The 26,489-nt window shown below is 42.9% G+C and overlaps 1 protein-coding gene across 19 annotated transcripts in view; it reads left to right on the top strand.

Moving 5' to 3' along the window:
* ntng1a (netrin g1a) overlaps window positions 1-26,489 on the top strand; it is a 139,690-nt gene that overhangs the window by 593 nt on the left and 112,608 nt on the right. For 18 of the 19 annotated variants that reach the window (XM_050056962.1, XM_050056970.1, XM_050056972.1 and 15 more), the window contains exons 1-2: window positions 1,641-2,307; window positions 11,385-12,061. In XM_050056962.1, coding sequence (XP_049912919.1) covers window positions 11,813-12,061 — 249 coding nt within the window. In that variant the 5' untranslated portion in view covers window positions 1,641-2,307; window positions 11,385-11,812. Of the gene's footprint in view, window positions 1-1,640; window positions 2,308-11,384; window positions 12,062-26,489 lie in introns of those variants that run through there. The other variant, XM_050056954.1, reaches the window with a different exon arrangement.

The following is a 26,489-nucleotide window of genomic DNA, read 5'->3' as shown; positions in this document are numbered from 1 at the left end:
AGGTGCAGCTTCAGCATTACAGCCTCTGTTTTGTTTCTTAACCTGCTTTACTCCTACAAATTTATCCATAACTCACCTGTATGTATATGTGAAGCCAATAAGGGCACATGCACGCGCTGTGGGCGCACAGCACCAAGGCGGTATGGGCTCTGCATTCTCACATCTTAAGTCATTTGAAATGAATCAGTCACACTGTGTGCAGATAATAACACACATGATTCCTTGTCATCTGTAGATAACACTGAGACGGCAATCTTGTCATCCAATTGTTTTTTTTTCTCCCATGCTGGAGAAAAAATCTTTATCTCAGTTTCTTAAAACAATATTTGATTGCAAGACTTTGACGCACGTTTTTCTGTGAGATCCGACTTTCTTCCTGTCTCTCTGATGAGGCCACTGGATGTTACAGGCACCAGCCCAGGTTCGGGTGATGTGTGCGGGGGTGATTAAGGCCTCTCCGGGCCCATGGAGGCTGCATGCTGACTGTAAGCGTCGGCACATTGAGCTGTGCAGAGGCTTGTCAACCTGCTGCGAGGGTAACCTGTGTGCCAAGTGTCATGACCTGACTCCTGCTAACACCCTCTCCCTCTCTCCAGCCTTTTTAGTCTAATCAGTGAGGGTGCGAGGAGACGGTGCACCCTCCTGAATTGATAGAATTGCTCGTTAGCAATTTTATTGTGGGGTGGAGCAGAAATGTTTCGCCTTGTCGCCTGTGGTCAGTTAGAAAACGGGGTTATAACAGCAGATCTGTTTGGCTTTTTGTGTGTGAAATTATAAATAATGCAAGCTCCATTTTCTCTTTTATTTACATATTCATTGCCCAATTACCCACCGTCACTTATTTGTTTCTCTACATGGCACCTTCACTGACGCCTTTGCGCTTGAGTGGCACCCTCTTCCAATTAAAATTATTTCATATGGACGACTTTCTTGATTTTCACCTGTCTGGAGTTTAAACAACTTCATGAATGAGCCAAGGAATAGTGGAACTACCTTTACGCAGCGTACGCTCTGTTTTAAATTGACATATTAGAGTTAAATCACTTTTGGAACAATTACGCACAACTCTGGATTCTTGCAAACACTTCAAATGTGACATTTACTTTACATGATGCATAAAATGATTAGTAATAAGCTGAGTTGAGCAGTAGGATGTGGCATTTTGACCCGCTCGCAGCGGATCTGGCAGCAGAGGAGGCAGAAACATAAATGCAATTACACTTTAAATATCTTAGTTTTTTGTCCACGCTCTTGGTTGGCTGCCCGGCACTAACCGTCAACTGGGAGTCAGAGATTTTCCTCCTACTATTTTACCCGGATGCAATAATTCCTTTGAGACTATTAACGCACGCATTTGTTGGATAATTTAACGCGGGTGAACTCCACTTAAAAGAAGAGGTTCAACTACAGGCGATCCTCCTCCCTCCTGAGTTTCTAACGGGTCCCGAAAGAGGATGGTGTGCGTGTGTGTGGATATGTGTGGGTGGGGGTGTTGCGGGCGCGGTGGAGACGGGCTAGAGGGGTGGGGAGAGAAACCATAGGTGTGCGTGGGGGGGAAACAAGCTGAGTGTGCGTCTCATCTAATAGAGCCTCGGAGCGCATTATCTTCCCCGTCATCTCCGTCTGGGCGGTCGGTGCTGCGCCGTGCCGGGGAGACGTCTAGGAGAAGATGCGTTGATGCGAGTGGATATTCTCAGCCGCCGAGTCTAATTGGTGTGATTCATGTCCCTGTTGAGTGGATGAAACCTATTCATAGTGAGGGAGCAGGAGAGAGAGGAGAGAGTGAGGACGGGAGTCGCGCAGAGATCCGCAAGCAGGACTGTTTGGAAATGAAGGAATTATAAAACAGGAGGGACGCACGCCAGCAGCAGGTCAAAGTTTCTTTTTGTAGAAGTGGGCTTTTTCCTTTCCTGCGGACATCACCGTGCCTCAGATTGACGCCGTGATGGAATGACACTTGGGGAGAAGGATGATGGACACTTTGGCACCGGAGCTCCTGCTCAGAAATCCCCCCCGTTTACACCAGGCGCGGTGCTGACCGAGCCCTCAGGACGGCGATCAGTCATTTGTTTTGAAGTGGCAGGAAAATCCTCCTCTTGATCGTTTTCTCCCCCCTCGGTCGCCAAACTAGAGTGAGATATGGTGCGCACAGCGATTCCTTAGAGACTGACGTGCGTACTCATCACATTCCCGTAAAGGAGCGCTTCTTAAAGAGCTTCTTTCTTCATTCATGTTCATTCTGCTGCTCTGAACTTGTTGAACGGCGTTAGAGAGCAGGGGGACAGGGGAGTATCCCGCACAACAAATGTAAGTTTTTCCTTTTGCTTGTAAACTTTACTTTCAGTGTATTGGAGTGCACTCCTGGTTATTGGAGTTGGAAGTTACTTGGCTCTGGGCTGCATTTATCTGCTGTAGTGATCAGATGAGGAGGGGGCAGAGAGTTGTGCATCTTCTCCTTCTATAAAGCAACTTTCAAGACTCCCACATAGAAAAGCCTATTCATATTTACAACTGAGGCGACCTTGAATGCATCCAAAACTTAACACCATGTCTTCAGGTCATCTTTAGAGGCGCCCCCTTGTGGAACTTATTACCTTATCGTTGCCTATCTATCAGCATAATTACATTGGTGTCACGCTGCAGCCAGTTGGCTACCTTTAATACATCACTTTTAATACTGCTTCACTCTCTTTTTATTATCATTAGCTTCACAATTAATGCAAACCTGCTCGTTTCCAAAGCTCCTTGTGCTCAGTAGCCCAGTGGGGTTGACTTTAGGCAGGTGATTTTACACAGCACTGTGGCTGTGCATGCTCTTTAGTTATGGTATTATAATCTGCATGATTCCACCTTGGCCTTGTGTTGGATAATACCTTGCAATTATTGTTTTAAAGGCATAACTATTATCATTAAACATGATGGGTTCAGGGCAGAGGCACATGCTGAGTGGATATGAAACTTCCAGTTGCAGTCAGTAGTGGCTGTGTTTGCACTCCTGTGTCACTGTTTTACTGACAGGTGATAATGAGTCATCTTTTGTGTGTGGTCGTCAGCAGCTGTCGCTTTAAACCATGTGGCTATTCCTGCTTATGCTTCCAGCATGAGAGCTACCTGGGCGAGCACATTCTTTGGAGCTAAAGTGGACATTTTGAGCACCGAGACATGTCACTGTGGTTGCAGAATAATGTGCTAGCAGCCTTTTAGGAAAAGTGTCTTTAATAATGCATAAGGTGTTCCTGTGTCGCAAAGAGAAGCATGCTTGGTGGCGAGGAGAGGGAGAGAGAAAGAGGAGTGGAGGGGGGGCCGGAGGGAGGGAGGGAGAGGCGTGATCTTGTCTCACTGTCTCATTGGGCGCCGCGTGCACTGCTGTATATGTGGCGCTGGAGTAACTGACGCCCGAGGGTGTTTCAGCTCGACTTGGGGCAGCGTCGCCACAGTCACCCTGTCAAAAGTGCTGCTCTCGCACACACAGAGCACATGTGGCAGCTTCAGCAGCTCAGGGGAGGGGGAGGGGGGGTGGATGGAGTTAGAAGGGACAGAGGGAGTGATAGAGGATCGTGGCAGATGCAGCTGGTGGAGGCAAGTGGAGCACATCTTCAGCAGTCAGGGACTCACTCGCCTTCGGAGGCCTGACCTGTCTGGCTCCAGCAGACGTTGGATTTGAGGAGAGGCTGCAGCCACATCCTGTTAAAGGAATGATTACCTCAGCAGGGTTCACGCATGGCTTTTTGATAGCCAGCACTAATATAGCCTTCTCAGTGATTCTCCTAAATCTCTCATGTGAGGACGGGAAAAGCCTCTCAAACATGAGAAACTGAAACTATAAACCAATGAGATTCTTTCAGGGTTGAGACGCTCTCTATGACTCAATTTTTTATTGCATGCAGGTTTCACAGACAGGTTGTACTTTACCATATCAGAGGTGGAAAACAAGCTTCAATGCAAGCCCAGTTTTGGCCGTTTGTCTCGCCAAAGAGCCGAGCCACAGCTTTGATTCCTTCTGAAGCTGCCCACCCATCCCCAAAGCACAGTCACTTAACCAGCTGTCAGCACTCCAGCCATTTGCTACCTGTCGTCATTATTAAAAGATCATAAGCCTGCCGATTGAAGGCGGCGACATTTTAAGAAGTGGAAAAGAGCGCTAAGTGATGGGCTGACTCAGAGGCAAGCCCCAGGGATGCATTATAGGCGTGCTCGCTGTTCCACGGCAACGCTGGCTGTCATGTTTGCAGGGCCATGCTCCACTCTCCATATGTTTATTCATGAGGACAGCGGCCCTATTGGCAGGTTGTTAACAGGCAAGATTAGGGATTCTGGAAAGGCAGGCAGAGAAATCTGGTGAGTGGAGCACGGAGAGCAGGCAGGAGGCTGTTTTTTTTTTTTTTTTTTTGCTGAAGCCGGGCCAGCTTCTATCTTTATCTATCTTTCATCTGTTTCTGACTGTCTGCCCTCCTGTCTTTCTGCCCTACTCTCTCCTGCGCTCTTGTTTCTCTTTTAGCAAGGCACTGGTGGGGAATATGAAACAGGTAGAGTCAGAGGAGATGAAAGTAGGTAGAGACAGGACAGAAGCAGGGTCAGAAATTGCCCTTGAAAGTGCATAAAATGCGTGAAATTAAAAATGAAAGGGGGGAAAATAGCAGGGATATGAGTGGTAACCTTGTAATTATTCCACCTTACTCTATGCTCAGCTTATCCTTTAGAGCTAAAGTGGACCTTTTTTTTTTTTTTTTCAATTTCGGGACATTTATTATAATTTGTTGAATTTTTAAATAGACAGGAAGGTGTGTAAGTACTGCCCCCTGTGGGCCGCCGTAGGTGACTCGTATGAGATTATGACATGACAGTTCTTTCCAGTGTGTCCTGGGTGAGGAGAAAATGGGCCTTTCTGATCAAAGCAAGAGTAAAAATGCAGTCGGGAGCAGTTGGAAATGTTGGCACCGCTCAGCCAGCAGCAGGAGAAAATGCTGAACCCACACAAACCACCGGTCAATAAAAAATAAAATGATCAATATAGGCGAGAATTTAAAAGTGAACGGATGGAGATGAAGTGGTTGGGGACAGCAGGAGGAAACGCTGTGGGTCAGAATAAACAAACCGATTGTGTGTTTGCCTGTTTGAAATGTAAAGGTGTGATTTTGCAGTTTGATCAAATTGCCACTGAAATTTCTCCGAGTGATATTTACTTTCCCTGGACGACACGTACACCAGCAGGAGATCAGGGTTAACATGAGAAAAGCTGCAGCTCCTTCATTTGATGACATGCATGATTCACAAGTGACTCCCACTCGTAGTAAAGAGCAACTCCGGGGACATGCGTGTAACATTTCCCCTGCGGTTTGGAGAAACACTCAGTTATGCTCGAGTGGCCCCGGGGATGAAATAGAAGCGGACACCAAGAACCCCAGAGACAGGGGAGTGGTCGGTCTGTCGGGTTCATGGGTGCCTGTTTTGGTGGGTGGGATGAACTCGGCGGCCAAACAAACCCTCTCCTGGGTCGACCGGGCCTTGTGAAAGATTCATGTGTTTAAATATAAAATGGAGCTCAGCGTTTGCAGCGCTGGCGGGGTGGTACCTTCAGTCCCCTGTCGTGTCGGGCAGGCTGAGTGCACACCTCACAAACTGGTCGACTGTATGCGGTTTACTAGCACTGCGTAGGGTGACGGTTTATGTTGATATATTTGACCTGAAGATGCTAATAGCTGATTTTTTTGTACCCTTTTTGCACGTATTTATTTAACTCTTTTTAAATTTGATCAAGTTTTAAGCATAAAACATGTAAATGTCCAGTGGTTCCACCATGAACAATCTTTGTAGAGTGGAAAAAAAATCTAAAACTGCGTGAGATCGTGAGACATTTGACTCTCCACTGCAATTTTGCATGATTTATTAAAATATTTTAAGGGTTTAATACATGCATACATATCAGGATAACATTTTAGCTTCTCAACTTTCCTGCATCTGCAATTTGTAAATATATCTTTTAAAAGAAACCGTTTTTATTCCCCTATTTTTTACACTTTAAAATAGCTGCTTTCATTTGTGTTTATATCTACTTTTTTCATCTGTTTTTTTTTTTTAATGTTTTTTAGAGCCCCCCTCTACCTAAAAATGTGTTTTGCTTATTGTTCCTTCATTCGGATGTTTGACCTTCATGGTGCAGAATGATTTGTGTGCAGTTTGATACTTGAAGGCTGTTTTCACATTCATCTGCTGAAGGAGGAAAGTCTCTCTGTGCTCACTTTAAACCTCGAGCATCACAGCTAGTCTGGAAACGAATCGTGGTCCAAAATGCAACTTACACATGCGATGAGTTACACAGAGACTAAGTTAAATTAGTCATGTGTCCAGTAGTTGAACCTTTGAAATGAAAAAAAAATTGCATATTCATATTGTGCATTTTTAGTGAGGCAGAAGGAGTACATGTAATTTTAAGAATTTTAACTAGGTAATTAAAGCTTTTTTTTAATGGAAAAACCATATCAGCACAAATTATTATTCAAAGCAGAGTATTTTTAATTTGTTTTTAACATGTCTGGAGGGGATCTTCAAAGTTGTTTTGCTTTAAAGGTTTAACACCATTATGCACACGTGAAGAACATTTCGGTTTCAACAACTTTCCGGTTGTAAATATCTCCCAAAAGAGGCTATTTCAAATTTAAGCTCTGATTTTTTTTATATTTAAATGTTTTATATCACAATTTTTCATGTGTGAGTTTTTCCACGTATCAAAATTATAACACAAAAATGGTTAGTCTGGCAGTCACCCTCCCTCACAGCCTCCCACTGTTACTGTAAGTGTTCATCGCTCTGTGCCTACGGTGCAGCATATTTATTCCTGTACAGGGAAGAATTTCAGACTTCCTGCGAGCGCGGCTCCTCTGATGTCCTCGGACCTTGATCGATGGTCGGAGGAAGCGACCTGCCCTAAAATAAACCTTTTTTCCTCACTTAAAATGCACAGCCACACTTCTTTCCATCTGCTCTCCTTTTTCTCCCCCTCACCTCTTCTCCTTGGGGCGACGGCGGGTTATAAGCAGGGAGTAATGAGAGGAAGGGGCCGCAGCGTCCAGGACGGCGGAGTGATAATGACCCCCGCTTTTGTGATCTCTATTGCTTGTTATCGAAGCCTCGCCACCGCTTGTTGTCTCATTACCTACGTCTTGAACCTCTCTTTATCCTGAGGTTGCACGTGAAGCGTACACACACACCTTCACACACACATGCAGACACTTTTCGGCCATCTCTTTAGTCTCCTCCTTAACACGGTAATATTATGTCTCTTAATGGGAACAGGGAGCTCAGTGCCAAGAGTTCCTCTGGATAATTGGCTGCTTCCTCACCTGCTGACATCTCCCCCATTGACATTCTTACATTTTACATTCAAGGTGCTTCATATTCCCCCTTTAACTTCTACCTCATTCCTCCGTCCTCTGACTTGCTATACCTGCTCTTGTATTTTTTTTTCCACACAGATTTTACATTGTCTTCCCTGATCACCTTGTGCAAAATTGAATCCCAGGTTCCAGCCATATTGGGTGGATAGCGCTTATTTCTATTGATGTGATGGATCACTATTTTGCACTAAAACGGATGTGAGGCAGTTTGCAAGATTTTTTTAGTCTACTTCCACTTTTAGAGAATATTTTTCCCCCTATCCTGCCTTGTTCTTGAACGCCTCACCTTTACCAAGTTTTTCCGCCGACACCATCTTGTCTCCACTAACATTAAAGAATGTTTTTTTTCCCTTTGTGCGCACTTTCTGCTTTGTATATGACACATTTGTATGCAACTGAGCCTTTGCCCCTGACCTTGGCAGTTCCTCAAAATGATGATCTATATTCCATCAGATTAAAATGGCTCCGAATGGCATGATGAAAACATCCGACACAGATGCAGCTCTAAGCCTGCTATACTTTGGTACAACACATCAAATGCAAATATTACCATTAAGTCACACTATTGTCAACGTCTTCTCATATTGTAGTTTCTCAGAAGCGGCCCTGTTTCTGTACGTGTCATTTCCATGCTCATACATCTTATCAATGCCTCAGTAATCAAGTGAATCATGTGGAAGGTGTGTTTCAACACGTCTTCAGGTAGAACGCAGCTCCTATACTGTCCTGTATATACAGTACAGTACATTATTTTTTAACTTAATGTCTTTCTCCCGCTCACACTGTCACTGCATACATGCCACCTTCTGCCACATCTTGTGCTCGACTAATCGTGCTATCTTTGCACATTTTGTTCACACCGAAATCTCTACAAGCATTCATTTGTTTGTGCTACGTTAATATAATCCAATTTTGTCTCTTCTTTTTTTAGTAAATGCAGCTGAGACCCAGTGTCTGATTTAATCTGATCTAGTCATAAATGAAAATTATAATTAATTAGTAATGTGTGTTTTAATAACATTATTTTTCAATAAACAAACACCCTATCTACTCTGTAGATGCTAATTGATCACATATGACTGGAGGGTGTATTGGTCAGCACACACACACACACACAGAGACTCAGCTGACTGATTAAGCAGCACTAAAATGTCTACCAGTCTGTCCCTCCTGTCTACGACCATTGACTCTGGTCTCCATCCATCACCTGCCGTTAAGCTGCTGTTTGAAGGCGGGAAACACACCACATACCTGTATCCACGGGCCCAGCCAACTGGCCTACTGCTGCGTCTCTGGCTAGAGAGACTTCACTGAACACACAGGCTGCAGACAGCCTATTTAAAAGACTTTTTAAGGTCAATTCAAAAACAAAATGGAAAAAAAGGACGAACGTTTCTAACACAATAGGCTATTTCTGATCATACTTTCACAATGTAGACACTGAAAGGAGCAGTAGGAGGGAAAACACAGAAAGGAGGGTGTATGTTTGCAAGCCGGCTATGTTTACATAGAAAACTTTAGACAAAAGGAAAAGTGAGGCCACAGCTCACAATGGTTGGCAGATATAAATGGGAGCTATGTAGCCTGGGAAGTAAATCACTGTATGTGATATAGTGCAGTGGCTCCTGCTACGGGCAGCTCCACCACTTAAGAGAGGCAACTTGGAAGCAGCACCAGTCACAAGATATTTATGTTAACATGTGACTGTTTTTATTCTAAGTGGCAAAGTGGGACTGTATCAAGTAAGAGTTTATCCTGTTAGAGTGAACGTGTGGTGTCGATGTTTTCACTTGTTCACTGAAGAGTAAATGAAAGCTGCTATAATCAGTATTCTTGTATTAACTGTGGAGCAGATGATGCTGATGATGTGAGATGGATAGTGTGAAAGGTGTTTCTCATAGCGATGGAAGTCACTGTTTTCACCGAGCAAAGAGTGAAAACTCTGCTCTCTGGACAGAAACACGACTTCAAATGAATGACAGTGTTGCTTTGTATATGCTGGATGTGTAAATAGGCAACTGTTGGCTAACAAGTTACATCAATGATATGTCTCCAGATTACTGCACTGCGCCAAAGTGGCCAAACAATCCATTAAAGGACCAGTGTGTAGGATTTAGTGGCATCTAGAGGCGAGGTCGCAAATTGCAACCAGCTGAATACCCCTTCCCTCACCCCTATTCTTCCAAGCGTGCAGAGAACCTACGGTGGCCATCAGGTAACTTAAAAACGTGAAAGGCCCTTTATAGAACCAGTGTTTGGTTTGTCCCTTGTGGGCTACTGTAGAAACGTGGCAGTTTGACATGGTGATATGGAAGAGGATGTGCTCCTATGTAGAACAAGCCTTCAAGATCAGTGCTGAGCTCTTTTCCCCATAGACTTACCTTGTAAAAGAGACGTCTGTAAATGAGTTGATACCTCCACGAAATGACTCGTTTCACTGTCGAGATTTGCTCCATTCAGTGAGATAACATTTCAAAAGTCTAGAGGAGCCTCACAATTAAATCATTTTATCCTCATTCAAGTTAGCAGAGGGCTAAACTGGTAGTTAGCCACTCAGCTGGTAGAATCTCTAGGGTGCTTGTTCTGTAGGCCTCACGATGTTGGAGATTCTGGTAATCTCATATCACGGAAATAAAGATTTTTTTGGCTTTATGCACCACTGAGCAACTTTCATAGGAATGAACGGAGTCAATACTATATCCAGCTCTCTTTATACATCCATGATGTAGATATGAAGGGCTCATTCTTAGCTAATGGAAACACAACGATTCTTAGATTCAGGTAATTATAAACTGTTCATTCATTTTACGTAACCGCTTATACTGTTAGGGGTTGCGGGTGGGACTGAAGCCTATCCCAGCTGACACTGGGGGGCAGGGTACAGAGGCAGGGTACATCCTAGACAGGTCGCCAGACTATCACAGGGCTGACACATAGAGACAGACAACCATTCACACTCACATTCACACCTACGGGCAATTTAGAGTCACCAGTTAACCTGCATGTCTTTGGACTGTGGGAGGAAGCTGGAGCACCTGGAGGAAACCCACACTGACACGGGGAAAACATGCAAACTCCACACAGAATGGCTCCCCCATAAGCTAAGGAAGACATAATTATGAATACAACATTTCATTTCTACCAATAGAGCCCCCTAAGTCGTACACACTCGTCCTTTACTGCAGGTTAAAGTCAATCAGCAGCCTCCGGAGCTGAAAAATGAAGCCAACACAAAGTGTCAAAAACTGCAGTTCTTTGAATGGCCACTTGAGGCTGGCTCCAGAAGACTGTTAATCCCCATAGACACCCATGTTAAAATGCAAACATGTTCATAGCCAGGTACAAAACTGTTCTAGCCTCTTTTGCTAATTTCAACATTCATAACAACTGTATGGGGGTGAACATTTATATATCTCACCTGTTTCACTTTTATTAAGCCTTAAAGTTACGTATACAGCTCCAAAAAAAAACAAGATGGCAACAGTCGAAACCAATGGGTGACGTCGTGGTAGTTACAGCCATTATTTTTATATAGTCGAGCGCATATAGTATATTATTTGTTGCACACTTTGGTTATTTCCATTGTTTGACAGTGATTGCATAAAACATGAAGTTTCTTTTGATCTCGATGTCCACTCTTTATCAATCCAACTCATGCAGTGTGGGCTTTGTGGAGTGTGTGAGGGAATTGGTGGGGGGGAGCTGTATGTAACACTGTAGGCTTGATACCGCTGAGTGAGATGAGGCTTTGGTGTGAAAGCAGCAGGATCAAATTTACCCTGATGGCCTCGCTTACTGATTTTCTGTGTTTTGATGGACAACAAACACCAACATGGCACCCCTATCTAGCACCCATCCAACTTTCTATTCGCACACACACACCTTTTGCCCGTGCCACTGCGCCAGCTAATGTTCTCTCACTGTCAAATTCTACTCCCAGAAGGGCGGTAAACTCACCCTCCCCTTCTTCTGTTTCCCGTTTCTCCGCAGCACCAGATCGCCACGCAGGAAGAGGACCATGATTGACAGCCAGGCAAGCTGAGGAAACCTGTCACTCATCTTCCTATCAGCGTGTCAGAGGGCTATCTCCTTCTCGCCTTCCCCCCTCTTCCTCCTCCTTCTCCTTTACCATCCTCCTTCCTCCCTCAGTCCTCTCCTCTTATCTTCTCAATGGGCTGGTAACCTCACCATCCCTCGCAGTTATCCGCCACTCCAGAACCCTGAGAAAGACAGAAATAGTTAAGAAAAACAACAAGACACTTCTAAACTGACCCTCGCTCCACCTGAGGGGAGTTTGGCATGCCTCCTCACTCCAGCTGAGTGAGTTGTAGTAAGTGGAAGCAGAAGAGGGATCCCTTGTTAGCACACCTTCAGAAGGAGATACAGCTCCTCGAGAGGGAGCCCAGAGAGGACCAGTCATGCGTTTCCATTTTGCGTTGACGCTGCAGGCGCTGTGGACTGGGGTTTGCCAGGCGGCCATGCAGCACTACCCTGCAGCGTGGGGCCACTACGATGTGTGTAAGTCCCAGGTTTACTCAGACGAAGGCTTAACCTGGGACTACATGGCGTGCCAGCCTGAGGCAGCAGACATGACCCAGTACCTGAAAGTTACTCTGGATCCCCCCAACATCACCTGTGGAGACCCTCCGGAGACATACTGCGCCCTGGTGAGTACATGAAACCCCAAATCTTCCCTTTAAAAACTGTACACACACAATACCAAGGCAGCTCTCTTATCTCTGTGTGTGTGTGTGTGTATCGTGTATCTACTCGGCTTGTTCTGACCCCACAGCCGTGACAGACACTTCCAAAGCCTGTGTGACTCAGATATGTTGCCGGGGCTGAAGGAAAAAGAGGTTTGTGCCCATTGACGTCATGTTCTGCTGTTTAGAAAGCTGCTCCTCGGTGTGCACTGCAAACACTGTCTAATGTGCTGTTGACGCTGCTTACTTGCAGGAAACACTGTATAATGTGAGTTTACTAATGAAAACACACACACACACACTCATCTCGCTCACCGTGCACCTCAGACTATCATAAAAACACAGTTCCTTCATTCGTTGTGATGTCAGCTTCTCTGTTGCGTCAGTGTGTGTCTTTTAGCAGAGTCAGATGAGTGGGTGGCCTAAAAATTCAAACAAACTCAGGGTGAAAAAGTGCACATCTGGACTAAAAATACAACCGCACGTATGAGAACTTAAGTGGAGCACTATTTTAAATGCCAGCACACAAGGTTTTTGTTTTCCTTATGTTTAGGACCAGCTTTGCCTGTGTGATGCTGTAAGTGCCCATTGCTTTGATTGTTTCACTCACAGATAGTGTCCAATTTAGTCTCAGCATTCATTATTGGTCCACATGGTCATTTTTCACCCCCAAAATATTTATTCAGGGAAACTGGAGATATTTGCCTTCCTATGACAACATCAAAACTTGTGTCAGATTGTGTTGTGGTCAGCTTTGACTTGAAATAGGTGGTGCAGCTCTTGTTTCTCTTCAGCCACAGTGGTTGTTAGTGTCCCTGCGAAGTTTAGCCATGCTACCAACATGGCTGTATGGATGGCAGCATCAGTGTGTCTGTCGGTTGGTCCGTCAGGCCACGTCTTTGGTCTGGACTTAAAGGCTACTTTACTGATTCTCAACCAGCTTTGTATTGTTACAATGCCAGTTTTCATACTGCGTCATTTGGTGGATTTTTGCTGGCTCTTGGGCTGCTGTGGATCAAGAAAGACAGCCGCTCCTCCCCCTCTGTCGCTCAAACTCAGATCAAACTGTAAAACTAGGCAGTGCTGATGGACTATAAACCAATATTTTGTTACTGTATTGCTTATTTCTTCTCTAAAATGTCTTCAGAAATAAATTTTAGTGCACTGTTTGGCTGTAATATGAGAATTTGCCAACAGGAAGTGGGCGCTGTACTGTTTCCTGTATTGTAAAAACTTAGGCTCAAAAAATTGAGATCAGATGTTAAAACAAAGCAGTAATGGTCGATTATGAATTAAGATCCTCTTACTTTGTTGCCGATTTCTCACCTAAAATGTTTTCTTAAACATATTTTAGCTCACCGTTTTTAATTTGAGATCGTTTGCTACCAGTGGGCTGCCATATTGTTTCCTGTGTCAAAACAGACAAGCTTGTGTTACGTCACCCACCAGCAGAAGTATTTATTGGTCCGTTGTGGCGTAGTACATTCTGGTAGTTGTAGGTTTTCTACCTCTTGAGCATATGTGAATGTTACAGCCCTTTCCCTCTGTTTTCTCTGGCCATGTGGTGCTAACACTTACACCAATACAAGTATTTCTACTGTACAGACAGCCCAGTTTTATGAAAAGACCATCTTTCCAACTGCTGGATGGATTGTCACCAAATTCTATGCAGGCATTCTTGGTTCCCAGAGGGTGAATCCTACTGACTCAGGCAAAAATTTCATCCGGCCAATACCTTGGTTTATGACCAAATATCTGTAGAATTAATGACATTCCCATCAGCCTCAGCATTTCTTTGTTTTTAGTGCTAATTTTGAAATGTTAGCATGCTAACACACCAAACTAATATGGTGAACATTATACCTGCATGCTAGCATTGTCACTGTGAGCATGTTAGCAGGCTGGTGTTAGCATTTAGCTCAAGTCACCACTGTGCCCAAGTACAGCCTGACAGAGCCTCTTAGTGTTGTTCCCAAGCAGACCAGAAATATAATGTAATACTTTCTTATTGTACTGCATGAATCAAAGAGAAGGAATCCAAATAGCCTTTTCTGCATGACAAGAATTGCACCAATTAGCAAATGTTCTGTTTGTGTTTTGTGTAAACTTATTTTGTGACCAAAACACTTTGAAGGGGCTTTCTGAAATAATGAACCAATTAGTTTTTTCTGTTTAATTTCACAAAAATAGAGAGTAAGCGTTGTTGAATCGCTGAACAAATGTGACACGATTGACTTGTTGAGGAAGGGTTCCACATTGTTGCACTGTAGTTCAGTTGTGAGGACTTAAAAGTGATATTTTATTGAGGGATTTCATATTGAAACAGCACAACATAAAGCAGTGATTGGTTGATTGCTTTACCCTTTTAAGTTCATGCGGAGCTGTTGATTCTGCAAATTACATTGCAATCATGAAAATCACAAATTCCTGGCGGAGCTGAAAATAAAATGAGCAAAAGATGCATATTAGGTCAAGTATTTAATTAGCAAACCGCCCTCCTCCTTATTCCGGGTCCTTTTCACTTTGAAACTCACAGCTGGTCTCCTCAGATTAACGCTAAATGATGAATCCATTTTGGGCCGTCGTGTGTTACCAAGTCATCAAAGATTCTCTCAGAACAAATGCACTCCTCAACAGCTTCAAGAGCTCTTTGGATAAATAGCGAGATGTTCCAGGAAAAGTAGTAACTTGAGGAGTATAAATAGACAGTCGCCATCAGCAGAGAGTCAGCTGAGAGGAGACACAGAGGAACAGAGAGGGATTAACAAAACACAGATGACAAAGACAGTGAGAGAATGATCAAGAGAGAAGCGAGACAGAGCGAACATGGGGGAGACAGAGACTCAGAGGACTATGTGCAAAGCATACGGTGACTGAAGAACTAATATCTCCTGCGTGGGGTGGGATGGAGGCTCTGAAATGTGAATAATTCAACATGTTTTGTAGCTAATGTGTTTTATTCATAGGACACATTATTCAGCCCGACATCTCTCAGGCACTTTTGAAAAATGCTGACTCCCATGATCGGCCAAGGTTGGTTGAAGGCAAACGAGGTTGAGGGGGTGGGAAGCCATATCTGGGAGGTCATCGTCAAAATGGGGTCACCCTCCGTTCTCCCTCTGGGTGGCCCTGTGACCTCTGATTGATCCACATTTGAACCTGAAGTGTGTCTGGTGTTTGCTGTGCAGCCACTGGATGAACAGCGGTCATCCGTGCCTGATGCTTCAGTGGAGCCGTTCTATTTCTGGACGCACAGTTGAAACTGAGTTTATTGTTATTATTGCCAGCCTTTTAACAGTCTGATGATCGCTTATTGAATTAGTGGGAGTTTGCGCCGCGCTGTCGCCCTCGTGTCTCCGGCAGTCAATGTGATAGGAGTGCTTCAATTAAAACAGGCAGCGGTTAGCTCCCACATAACCATTTCCTCTCTCTGCTCTACTGTACTCATCACAAATCACACAAACATCAGTGAAATATGACCCCTGCCACTTGCCATAGAGCCCAATTCTCTGCAATTGGTTTATGTTTACCCCGGGCAGTAACGTGGCTCCAAATCAACATCAGAACAATTATCATTGATATTCCAGCTACTCTGGCTGCCAATACGCTGCTGCAATGCCAATAGTGGTTTGTATCGTAAGTCAGATCATTGCAGATTCAGGGCAATTATCATTAGGCCGCGTTATCGGAGAATTTCATCTCTCTGGTAATTGATTCTGCTCTCGTAGAGGCGGGTGTATTTTAAAGCCTCGCGTCTGCTTCCTGGAGTGCTCAAGGTAAGAGACACCAAAGCCTGACGAGAGGAGAGAGTGAGAGACAGAGAGAGATGCAGCAGCTCGAGGGCGTGGCGCGTATATGAGCATGGTTACCTCAGGTTGCGGCCTTCATCCCACTCAAACACACACACACACGTACGTACGCTCATACACACACCACTCTCCCCAGTAAAGGCTTTTTATTCTGCTTCTAGCCTGGTGACCTTTTCGATAGCAATAAGCTGGCATTCACTGAACTCTGGCACACAAATCTGCCATCATATGAGATTTCACTGTCCCCTCCAGTTCGACTCAAGCTGGCCTTTAAAAGCCTGGACAGGTCGCAGAGCCTCGACCAGCTGATGATTGACTTTGAGCAGGATTCAGGAGAGCGGCTTTGACTTCACACAAAAATTATGTACTATTGCAGGAGAAGCTGATTCAAGTTGTCCAACTTGTCCAAAAAAAAGACTAATAGAGGGTTAGGGTTAGTATGACATTTTTTGGTGGGCGGGGCTTAGCTGGAGGCGAAACAATTCTCCACAGACATTTGCTAGTGCTAGCTAGCAAGTTCTGTTGGCTTTTATTCGACAACTGCGGAAGATGATACGAGTCTCACTGAATACGGTGCATGACTGTCTGAATGTGCCGTTCGGTTATCTAGAGTACCGCATTCCTAATGTGACAGAGCGTACTCTCAGCACTCCGAGCAGGGTGAATGTGTGATTAACTAAACCATTCATTAATTTGTGTAGGAATATAACGGTCCGTTTCTTCGACCAGCAGGAGAGCATCAGACTGAATTTATGAACGCACCATGTCAGGTCACTCACTCTCCGAGACCGCAAGTGTTACTTGAATAAGTAAACACTGACCAACGGGACCAGACTGGCCGAGCTGTATGCTCTCAGTCAGTGGATGGATGATGTCATAGGAAGCCAATCTTACAAAGGAGGACGACACTTGAACAGTTTCCTCCGGTTTGTTTTACCATCAAAGCTAACGTTAGCTAATGCGCTAAAAGGTTAGCGTTACAGAGAAATTCAATATTAATCTTAATCCCTCCCCAGTTTCTGATGAGGTGGACATGATAACCCTTCATACACATAACGTTATTCATCCCTACAACAGGAAATACTTTTCCCTAACCTGATATGAAGTGTGCGCTGCACATGTGAGCATTTTTGATGATCGCCTCTGTCCAGTCCAAGACTCCTTCTATTCTGGCTCCCAATAACACAACAAGATGACATTTTAAGACTCCTATGTAGCCTACAGCCCTAAAATGACATCATAAAAGGGTCTATTGACACCTCTGATTGTTGTGTATTCTCAAAATCCCTCTACCTGAAAAGTATGTAACTGTTAATACTTACTACATGTAGACAGTAGCATCGAGCTATCACACCATATATAGAAGAACTCTCCAGGGAGTTATCAGTTTCATTTATTCTGCTGCAGAGGTTTAAACAGTAGAAACATCCACTCAGATTATCCAACACACCAGCACGCAACTTATCAACCAGTGTAACCCTGCGTGTGTTGGTTCATCTCTGATGCACGTGGCATTAAACATAGAAGAAGCTCCTTTCTAGGTGTAACTTCATAATTCATACTAACCATACGTGTGTGTGTGTGTGTGTGTGTGTGTGTGTCCTTATGCATTCCCGTGAAAGGACTGTATGTCTCTATTTGTGCCATCAATTTACATCCAGGAAATGCTGATGAATGCTGAAACCTGAGTCCCGGCAGGCCGGTGCATTTCATAGCCAATCAAATCTAAATGAGGAAACGAAGGAGATTATTAAAAAGGTAGTGCAGCATGTGGCTTTTTTTCTCATTTTAGCCCTGATGAAAGGTCATTAAAGCTGTGCCATGATAAGAGAAGGTGGCTCACTAATAATTCTGCTTAGCCGAGTAATATGATGCACTGATTTTAGCTTTTAGAAGTGGACTTTTGGCCCTTTTTTAACCATCAGCAATGCAGATGAGGGTTTTTTTTATACTGCGGCTCCGTGTGTAAATGTTTAAATCTGTGAGTTTGACCTTATCTTCCATAAAATGAAGCTGGAAATGTTTTGTATCTCTACACAATTTGCTCTGTACCATTTGCTAATGCAGAAAATGCTGTCCAGTGTAGTATGTACGGTTGATGTATGGTGCAGTGAACCTGTGAGCTTCATGAAATACAGTAGAAATATTTATTAAAGATCAGCACAGAGAGTTTAACAATGTTGGGGTTTTTTTGATGGCAGATTCCATTGGTCTAGCTCCAACATTATCAAGTTTTTTTGTGTTAATAATAATAATTTCAGCCCTGTGTTTTACCAGTGAAACAGTTAATTTATTAGTGTTGACAAACAGAACACAGACTCGTTGAAGTGGTGTAGTTTTAGCTTTATAACACAAGACTGTGGACTGTTACCAGTCTTAAAATGCTTCCTGTGCTTACCTGAGCAGATGGTACATTCCAGTTGAAATCAGACTAAGATGCGAACAGTCCCTACCTTTGCATGCACAGTTAAGTTGAGCCACAGTTATGGCTCGACTGGGCCATTTAATTGGACTCCTGTCTTTGTCCCAGTATACAAGCACAGGGTGGGAATCCATTTATTGACCAAGGTATGTCCGATTCTGTTACGATAGGTGGCAATATACCCCCTGTCAGCTTGTTAGTTTTGGACCTTTTTATGGTCACCTATTACGTCACAGACCAAACAATCAACAAACAAGTTAGCTATGGTTAGCTAGCGGAAAATTTGTACCATGGTGGACAACTTTACATCTCTGTACATCTCATCCATCAAAAAATGCACAGCTCTAGGTGTAGATTTAGCCATGTTGTTACCGGCTTCTTCTTCTGTTATACGTTTCATGCTTTTGACTTTCTGGTCAAAGCACAGCGCGGGAGAAGTGGAGCCTCCGCAGAGCGCCTCGGCCAGTTTGGGTCTGGTTGACTGTACACATGCGGAGTAATTCGACTCCCAATCGTATCATCTGGGTGTCATGCATCTTTGCATGTAAACTACTAACTAAAAATTGATACAGTGTGTTTGGGAATCAATACCATATCAAGACCATATGGCAATACTCAAGTGTATTGATATTTTCTTACACCCCTATATCTGATGGTAAAGTGTGATGAAAACAAGGGAGGGACATAACAATGAGTGAAAGACTGGAGCTCGTAAAGGTTTGCATGCTGAATATGTTTTGTGTTTTCACAAAGCAGACAAGTGACACTCACTATGGTGATGTGGAGCCACAACATGTTCAGTATTGCTGATCCGTGACCAGCATAATCTCCATGAACCCATCCAAACAGCATACAGGGGCTTTTCTAGATGTGTTTTCCAATAGATACAAGTGAGGGGCGCCTCCCATGGATTTACATTGCGATATACAAATCTGACCTTTTCCTGAGCTGATCCTGATTAGAGGTTTTAGACAGACAAAGCGTTTGAACTCCCATGTACCCGCCCACCCCACACTCACAAACTGTGCCGCCTCTCGACAGGCTCCTCGCTGACATTTCCTTGAGAAACGAGTGCGCTGACAGCAGCAGTGTGTCTCATTTCATATTGTAACAGTCAGTGCAAGGGTTAGAGGAGGGCGAGAGTGAGAGGAACAGAGACGGTGGCTTTTTCGCAGGGCTACAGTCTTGTCTGTGACATTCTGTCTCATAAACTCATTTATTTTGGGGTTTTTTCCTGTGAGAAGGCGAGATCGTAAAAACAAGCACAGAGGTGGCTGTTCAGACCTGCTGATTGGCTTAAAAAAAGGTCAGATTCAGGGATGTAGTAGCAATTAACCAGCATTGAAAAACAAATTACTCATTCAATAGAACTGTTTAACATCGGAGGATTACGTCATTTTATGTGTCTTCTTAATGTTTGCCAGACCAAACCAAATCAAAGGTTTACTAAAATTTGTGATGGAGGAACAGGGTATGGACCAAAATATGCTAAAGGAAAAAAACGTGTGTAATTCACCAGTTCTCGCAGCATAAGTCATTGTTCTTTGCTTGATTAGTGATGGCTATCTGGAGTGCAAAACAAGGCTCCAGTTGTTATTTCTGCATAATTCACCAACAGGCAGCGTTTGAGACTCGACTGAATTGTTCACACATGATCTTAATCTGCGCTCAAGGGAATTCTGTCTGTTTTATGTGATTTAATTAGTCTAATCAACACTCAACAAACAATTTCAATTTGAAGTTGAGGTAGCACACACTGCACTCCGCTGTATTTCATTGTTGTACTTGACGGATAACACTCTCCTTTATGGGGAGAGCACTTTTCGTCATCTGAGGAGCCATAAAATTCACTGTAGTATTTCAACAAGACTAAAGCTGCAGTCACATTACCACTGAGGCAACACTGTATATCATGCTACAGGAACAGGGGCTCCCAAATTACCCTAAAAATAGATAGCACTCATATAGTATTATTCGACCATATCTGTATAAACATTAGCAAATGAAAAACAGTCTTAATCTTTGATAGGTGTTATGCCTTTAGCCTTTAATCGGACTATTAAAACAACTTGATTTATAGCTGGTAAAACTGAAATACTCACACAACACAAACTGTTCATTAACATTGTCAATATTTATATTTATTTCAATATACTTAATGTTGTATATTATATTACCTATAGGCTCTAAGGTAATTTAAGACTGTATGATTTTAACCAGTGGAAATGTACATTTCCTGTGAAAATTGAAGTTTATTTTGAAAAGACACAATTCACATATGACATGCCTTCCCTGAACTTCCAAAACCGATGGTGGAGGACTATCCAGCCTTTCATATTTTGACGTACACTGATATTTGACGAGTAGAGTGTAGGAATGTGTTGACATAGTTGGACAGAATTCAGGGAGGAATTTATAAAGTTAATTAAATTGTGTAAGAGGCTGTTGCATCATGATTGCTATGCAAGATTCACAATCATTTTTGATGCAATGTTTTTTTTATCTATTCATATATGGAGTGCATTTGTGATTTAACCAATAAAACCACATATTACAGTTAGACTTAATTACACTTTTGTGCAAAATATTTTCATAAAGCCCTCAAAGCATTGTAAATCACAACTTGAGCATCATATGTTGTTGGTCAGCGACTAATATGACGGTGTGAAAACAGCACAGTTAAGAAATGTGAGCTACTTTTTAATCCTCGGACACCACAGAGTCGTCACTCATGACAAAAGTGCTGCTGTTGGTTGATATCAGCATTTGAACTATATTTTGCCACGCTAGAGAGGCTGTCTGAAAGTGGTCCAACCCTCCCGGCTACAACAGATCAATAGACCTACAAACAAATTACTACAGGTCATCAAACAAAATATTATTATAGGAAACCATCTGGAAAGCTTATGCTGCTCACAGTAATTAGGGCGCTGTGTCTGTGTGGAATCTCTTCAGAATTCCAATAAAAGTTATTACGGATAATAACAATTAAATGTTGTGCAGTGTAGTTATATTAAATGATGCATTCATGCTAAATCTCTTAACTTATAGCTGAAATATGAACAACACATTTTTAGTTGTCAAACACTCTCTAGATGAATCTGCTCCAGGCCCCAGTTGTAATCACTCGTTTAGTAATCAGCCTGCTTTTTAGGCGTATGGCCCCCCTGCTGTTCCCCTAATCTGAACCCAAAACAAGCTCTCATTTGAAGCTTGATACATTGAGCTGAAACACGACCAGTACAGTGAGAATAGGTTGAATATTGTCTAACACAGCACAGAACTGTCAGACTGTATCTCCCTGCCCGATGTAAAGGTTATACACACCGCGGTCACGGGAGGATCTCATCATATTCTCTCTGACCCATCCTGCGCCATAAACTTTGCATGAGCGTTGGGCGCTGTCTGAATTTTTATCATTTTCTTATTTCCTCCCAACCGCTCGTTCCTCCAGGTCTTCAGGCGCCAACACAAACACAGACTTGTCAGCCGGCCCAGGCCAGGCTCAAGAGAAGTCCATTAAACAGGTGTTGGCAGAAAAACCCACATTTCCTGTTACGGGCATGTTGTGGCCCAGCCTTGCGTAGTCCGGTCTGAGTGAGACAGAGTGAGGAGACATCCATTACATTTTCTTCTATTATATTTCATCAGTTTTTGATGTTGGGCGCGTTCCAGGAGGGTTTTGTTTTTTTGTGTCTACTTCATTAAGCAGGGTGAGGTTTAGATAATGGTCAATTTAAGGTGCATTACTGCAGGGAGTATTGCTTTTTACTCGCTTTGCTCTCTATTTTCTGTGCTAATATCATCACTGTCATCAGCAGCAGCATTTGCACGACCACCACCATTTTCATATCGTTATCGTGTGATATTTTACGGTGTGAATGGAAGTAAAGTGTTGTTTAAAAAAGTGCAGACGGGGGGAAATGTTTACTTCCAGGCAGAAAAGTTTGCAAAAGTGAAGTTGTTGAAAAGTTGGTATGCAGACAACATCAGGTGTTGCTGTGATGTTGTGTTGTGTGAGCGTGTGACTCGTCTATCTGGGCTCCATCAAGGCGTTCAGTGTTGCCTCACCGTTTACGCTGCCATAACAAGATAACGGGGGGCCTCCTTGACTCCAGCTTCCCACAGGGTTTTCTGTTGACTCCTTTTTTTTTCTCTCTCCAAAGTTTGGAGCAAAACATTTCCTCCTTTGCCATAAAGTGTGAAGAGGAAAGCTTGGAGAAGCTGAGGAATGGAAAAATCTCCTGTATTTAGATGTAAAACTATATGTTAGACTGTGACAGCGCCACTTGGAAAAAAATGTCTTGCACATATGAGAATGACATCAATAGGAGAAGGGCTAATGTTTCATTTTGGGAAACAAAAACATTATGTTTCACTTTCATTCAGCTTTGGTTTCCAGATACTGACATGATGAATTCCCAGAAAATTAGTATTGAATATAAGTCAAGGGAGGAATGATCTCTCATAGCTCAGATTTAGCCTCTGCATATCTTAAAGGCTCTCGCTATTGACTACAAGTCACCCAGAAATATCGCATTGTCTCACTGTTAAATGCTTGCTGCACTCACTGGATTTGAAGACCCGTGCATAATATGCACCGAGCATATGGGCCTTCACACTTTGAATTCTTTAACACAGACATTTTTTTTCCTTTCTCTCATGTTTTTTTATTTGACGAAGGCATTTTTACCCCCTTTTCTCTTCTATTGCTCTGTGGGCTTCAAATCCCTCTTGCGGTAATAGGGGCTTTTGTTGCATTTCACAGTTCATCACTCATGGAAAATTATGGTCTGGAACCCCCTCCATCATCCCCCCTGTACTCCTTCCACCCCTGTGCATGAGGCTTTGAGAATAGGTGGAGATACAGCGCTCGGCTGCTGGAGAGATCCGTTGACTTTTAATTGCTCTTTGAACCTCTCGGGTGGATTTCCCCTCAGAGCTCACTTGCTTGAACACTGATTTTCACAATAGCCTCTTCCCTCTCTGGGACACGGATAACAAATGGCAAGCACACACACACAGACGCAGGCCAATACAGACAAGCTCACAGAGCCCAGAGCGTGGCATACGGTGGCATTCATATTTAGAGGAAACTCATGTTTTCATTTATTTGTGTTGGGGGGGCTTTTAATGTTAATTGCGGTAGATAAGTGGGAGTGTTGTGAATGGAGCAATCCCAGTGATCCCAGCTCTCATTTTTATCCACTGTGGTGGGGGTCAGATGCTTCCACAGCCATGGCAGACGCTCTCCCTCCTCTACTCAGCATTTCAAAGCAAAAGGGCCTCCCGTCCCTTATCAGCACAATAAAAACCTTTTTATTTTTCAGAGTGACTGCTGTATGTGGTGTGCATGTGTGTGTGTGTGTGTGTGTGTGTGTGTGTGTGTGTGTGTGTGTGCCTCTGTCTGTTTCTATTTGTGTCTGCATCTACATCCACACCACCGGCTTTCATGAATTCTGAACTGCAGCTCACGCCTTACTGTTTCAGATGACTGTTCACATCTATTTTAGGATGTAACCTACTGTATATGCCGTGCTAATGCGAACCGCTATGATGTGGAGACAAAAACAAGAATATTCAAAATAACGTGCCAGTTGTTGCCTTTAAATTCTGCTTACTTTGCTTTCTTAAAACCTCTGGATTCAGTCAAACTGCAGTGCTGCCATTTTACCAATGTTATGATAGCCGTCTCAGGTGAGAAACATATAGGTCACATGTCTTGGGATCAGTTTTGTGACATATCTGTCATCCTGACTGGAAGTGGAAAAACTTTAGCTTTTGTATTTCAGACGTATTGGCAGTGGTGAACGAAGTAGTCAGAACTTTTACTGAGGCAAATGCAGCAATATCAAACTGTAAAAATACTCTGTTGAAAGTTAGAAGTCCTGCATCCAAAATTCTACCTAAGTAAAAGTACAGAAGTATTGGCAACAAATTGTACTTAAATTATTAAAAGTAAAAGAAGAATATATACTTTATTAATCCCTTAGGATTGATAATACAATCCCTTGTATTATATATAATATTTTCAGATTATTTCTAATTTGTAAGTAGCATCTTAATGTTGTAGCTTGCAGAAGTTTGCGATTTTAACTAGTTTATTCACTGTTGGGTAGTTATTTAAGGTATAATTTAAAGTTTTCTGTAAACATACTTAATGTAAAAAGTAACCTGTAACTGTAACTGAATGTAGTGCAGTAAAAATACAGTTTTTGCTTCTGAGATTTAGTGGAGTATCTTACAAAAGGTTATACTCAAAGTACAAATTCCTCAAAATTGTACTAAAAGGAATACTTTACCCTCAAACTGACCATTTGTATGTCAGTTAGACGTGTATCACCTTGAATATTTCAAGAAAGCTTTGTTTTTCTGGCATGCCTCCACAAAAAACTGCAAACATGTTGATTTATTGATCGTTTGGGGTCCACTTTTACCGAGAACAAAACTGTATCAGAATAACTGTTTACCACATCTCACCCAACTCATGGTCGTTTTCTTCTCTTGGAAAGAGGAAAAGAAAAAGTTCTAACTTGTAGAAACAATGTAAGAATAAATCGGTATAAGACTCAGCCAGAGATCCACGATCTTGCACAATCAGAATAGTGCAGATGAGGGTTCAGTGCTCCATCGACCAACTGTACATAATGTAACCTTTATATCTCACTATCAATACTGATATTGGATCCACATGTTGAATCAATTGGTATAAACATGTAACAGTTAATCTACCCTAAGCCGAGCCATCCTGTAACAACCTTTCCACTCTCCTTTACTCGTCACAACATGCCCCACTCTCCCATACAACCCATTCATAAAGCACCTGTAATCACATCCACATCAAAGACGACCACTCTTACATGGGCAAAAAATAATAGATCATTCAAACGCCTATAGATTAATGTCTGTTAATTATTGTCTGTATGATCTATCTGGACTCAAACAGCCATGGTGTAATTTCTTGGATTATACTCGTAGCCAGGCTCCAATACTAAGGGTTTTTTAGTAAATAAAAAGCAGGTTTTTGGGAAGTGCTGAGTATACCAATGGATAAATGTGACTTTGGGTTTGTCTGTGGCGGTTTTGATATAGTTTTTCTGTTGTAAAACATGGTCCCCAATCAATCAGTCAGTCAGTGAATCAGTTTGTTTTCCATGGAGGCATGCAAGAAAAACAAATTCTTTTTTCTGGAATTCAAGTTAGCATGACACAACTAATTGATATACCAGTGGTCATTTTATGGGTGAAGTATTCCTTTAAGTATAGTACTTGAGCAAATGTACTTAGTTCCTTTCCACTGCGGCGAATTTGTCACCAATCTGCATCAGAAGGACGGGAAACAGTAGGAGGTGTCACACCCTCAGCTGCAGAATCAACACAACCTTTGAGATTGAATGCACAATTTATTAATGTCAAAACTAGACAGTTTGCAAACAGAGGTAGAGAAAACCTGGTATGACCTGATGCTAAACGCTATATTTGTTGTTGGCCCAAAGCATTAATTAGTGCTTATTTAAATCAGATAAATAAAGCCAAATGAAGTGGGAGCCACTTTCACAGAAGTTTAATGTTTTTCTTGCCTGTTTGGTCTCGCTGTTTCCTCTGAGGAGCCGTCGTCTCTTCTCAGACAGCTTTTAGGCCCATTCTGTCGTCCTCCTTGTTTGAGGGAAATGTGAGGCTGTACGCTTCACCCTGACAGGCTTTCGAAAAAGACTCCTGGATTACCTTGACTGACAGCTCCCAAACCCTAAGATCTGTTGTGTCTGGCCCACACCGAGCATAGGGCAAACTCTGAATCAATAGCAGCGCTATCAGTGATGGAAATTGAATGCTGAATCTGAACGCTGAGTACCCCCTCATGAACTGCATAAGAGCATTTTTCCGCTGCTCATCTCAGGTATTTTTTTCGCCCTGGCAGATATGAGCACAGCAGCAGCTAAGAGAGAGTGTAAAGTTTGTTGGGATGTGCACCTTTTCGGAGCATCAAAAATAGAACTCAGGGAGATGAGAGGCCGCAGATGGAATTGTCTTCAAAGTACAGAGTCGGCAGTCTTTTAAAGTGATATTACACTCCCATAAAACATTTTCATTTTCCCATGCGCTCCGCTTGATCTGACACTGAGAAGTAATTTGACATTTGCTGCCATGTATCATTTTGGAT

This window comes from Epinephelus moara, chromosome 11, assembly GCF_006386435.1.
Source record: "Epinephelus moara isolate mb chromosome 11, YSFRI_EMoa_1.0, whole genome shotgun sequence".
Taxonomy (NCBI): Eukaryota; Metazoa; Chordata; class Actinopteri; order Perciformes; family Serranidae; genus Epinephelus; species Epinephelus moara.
Note: the sequence above shows the minus strand (reverse complement) of the source record. Positions and strands in the feature narration are given on the sequence as shown.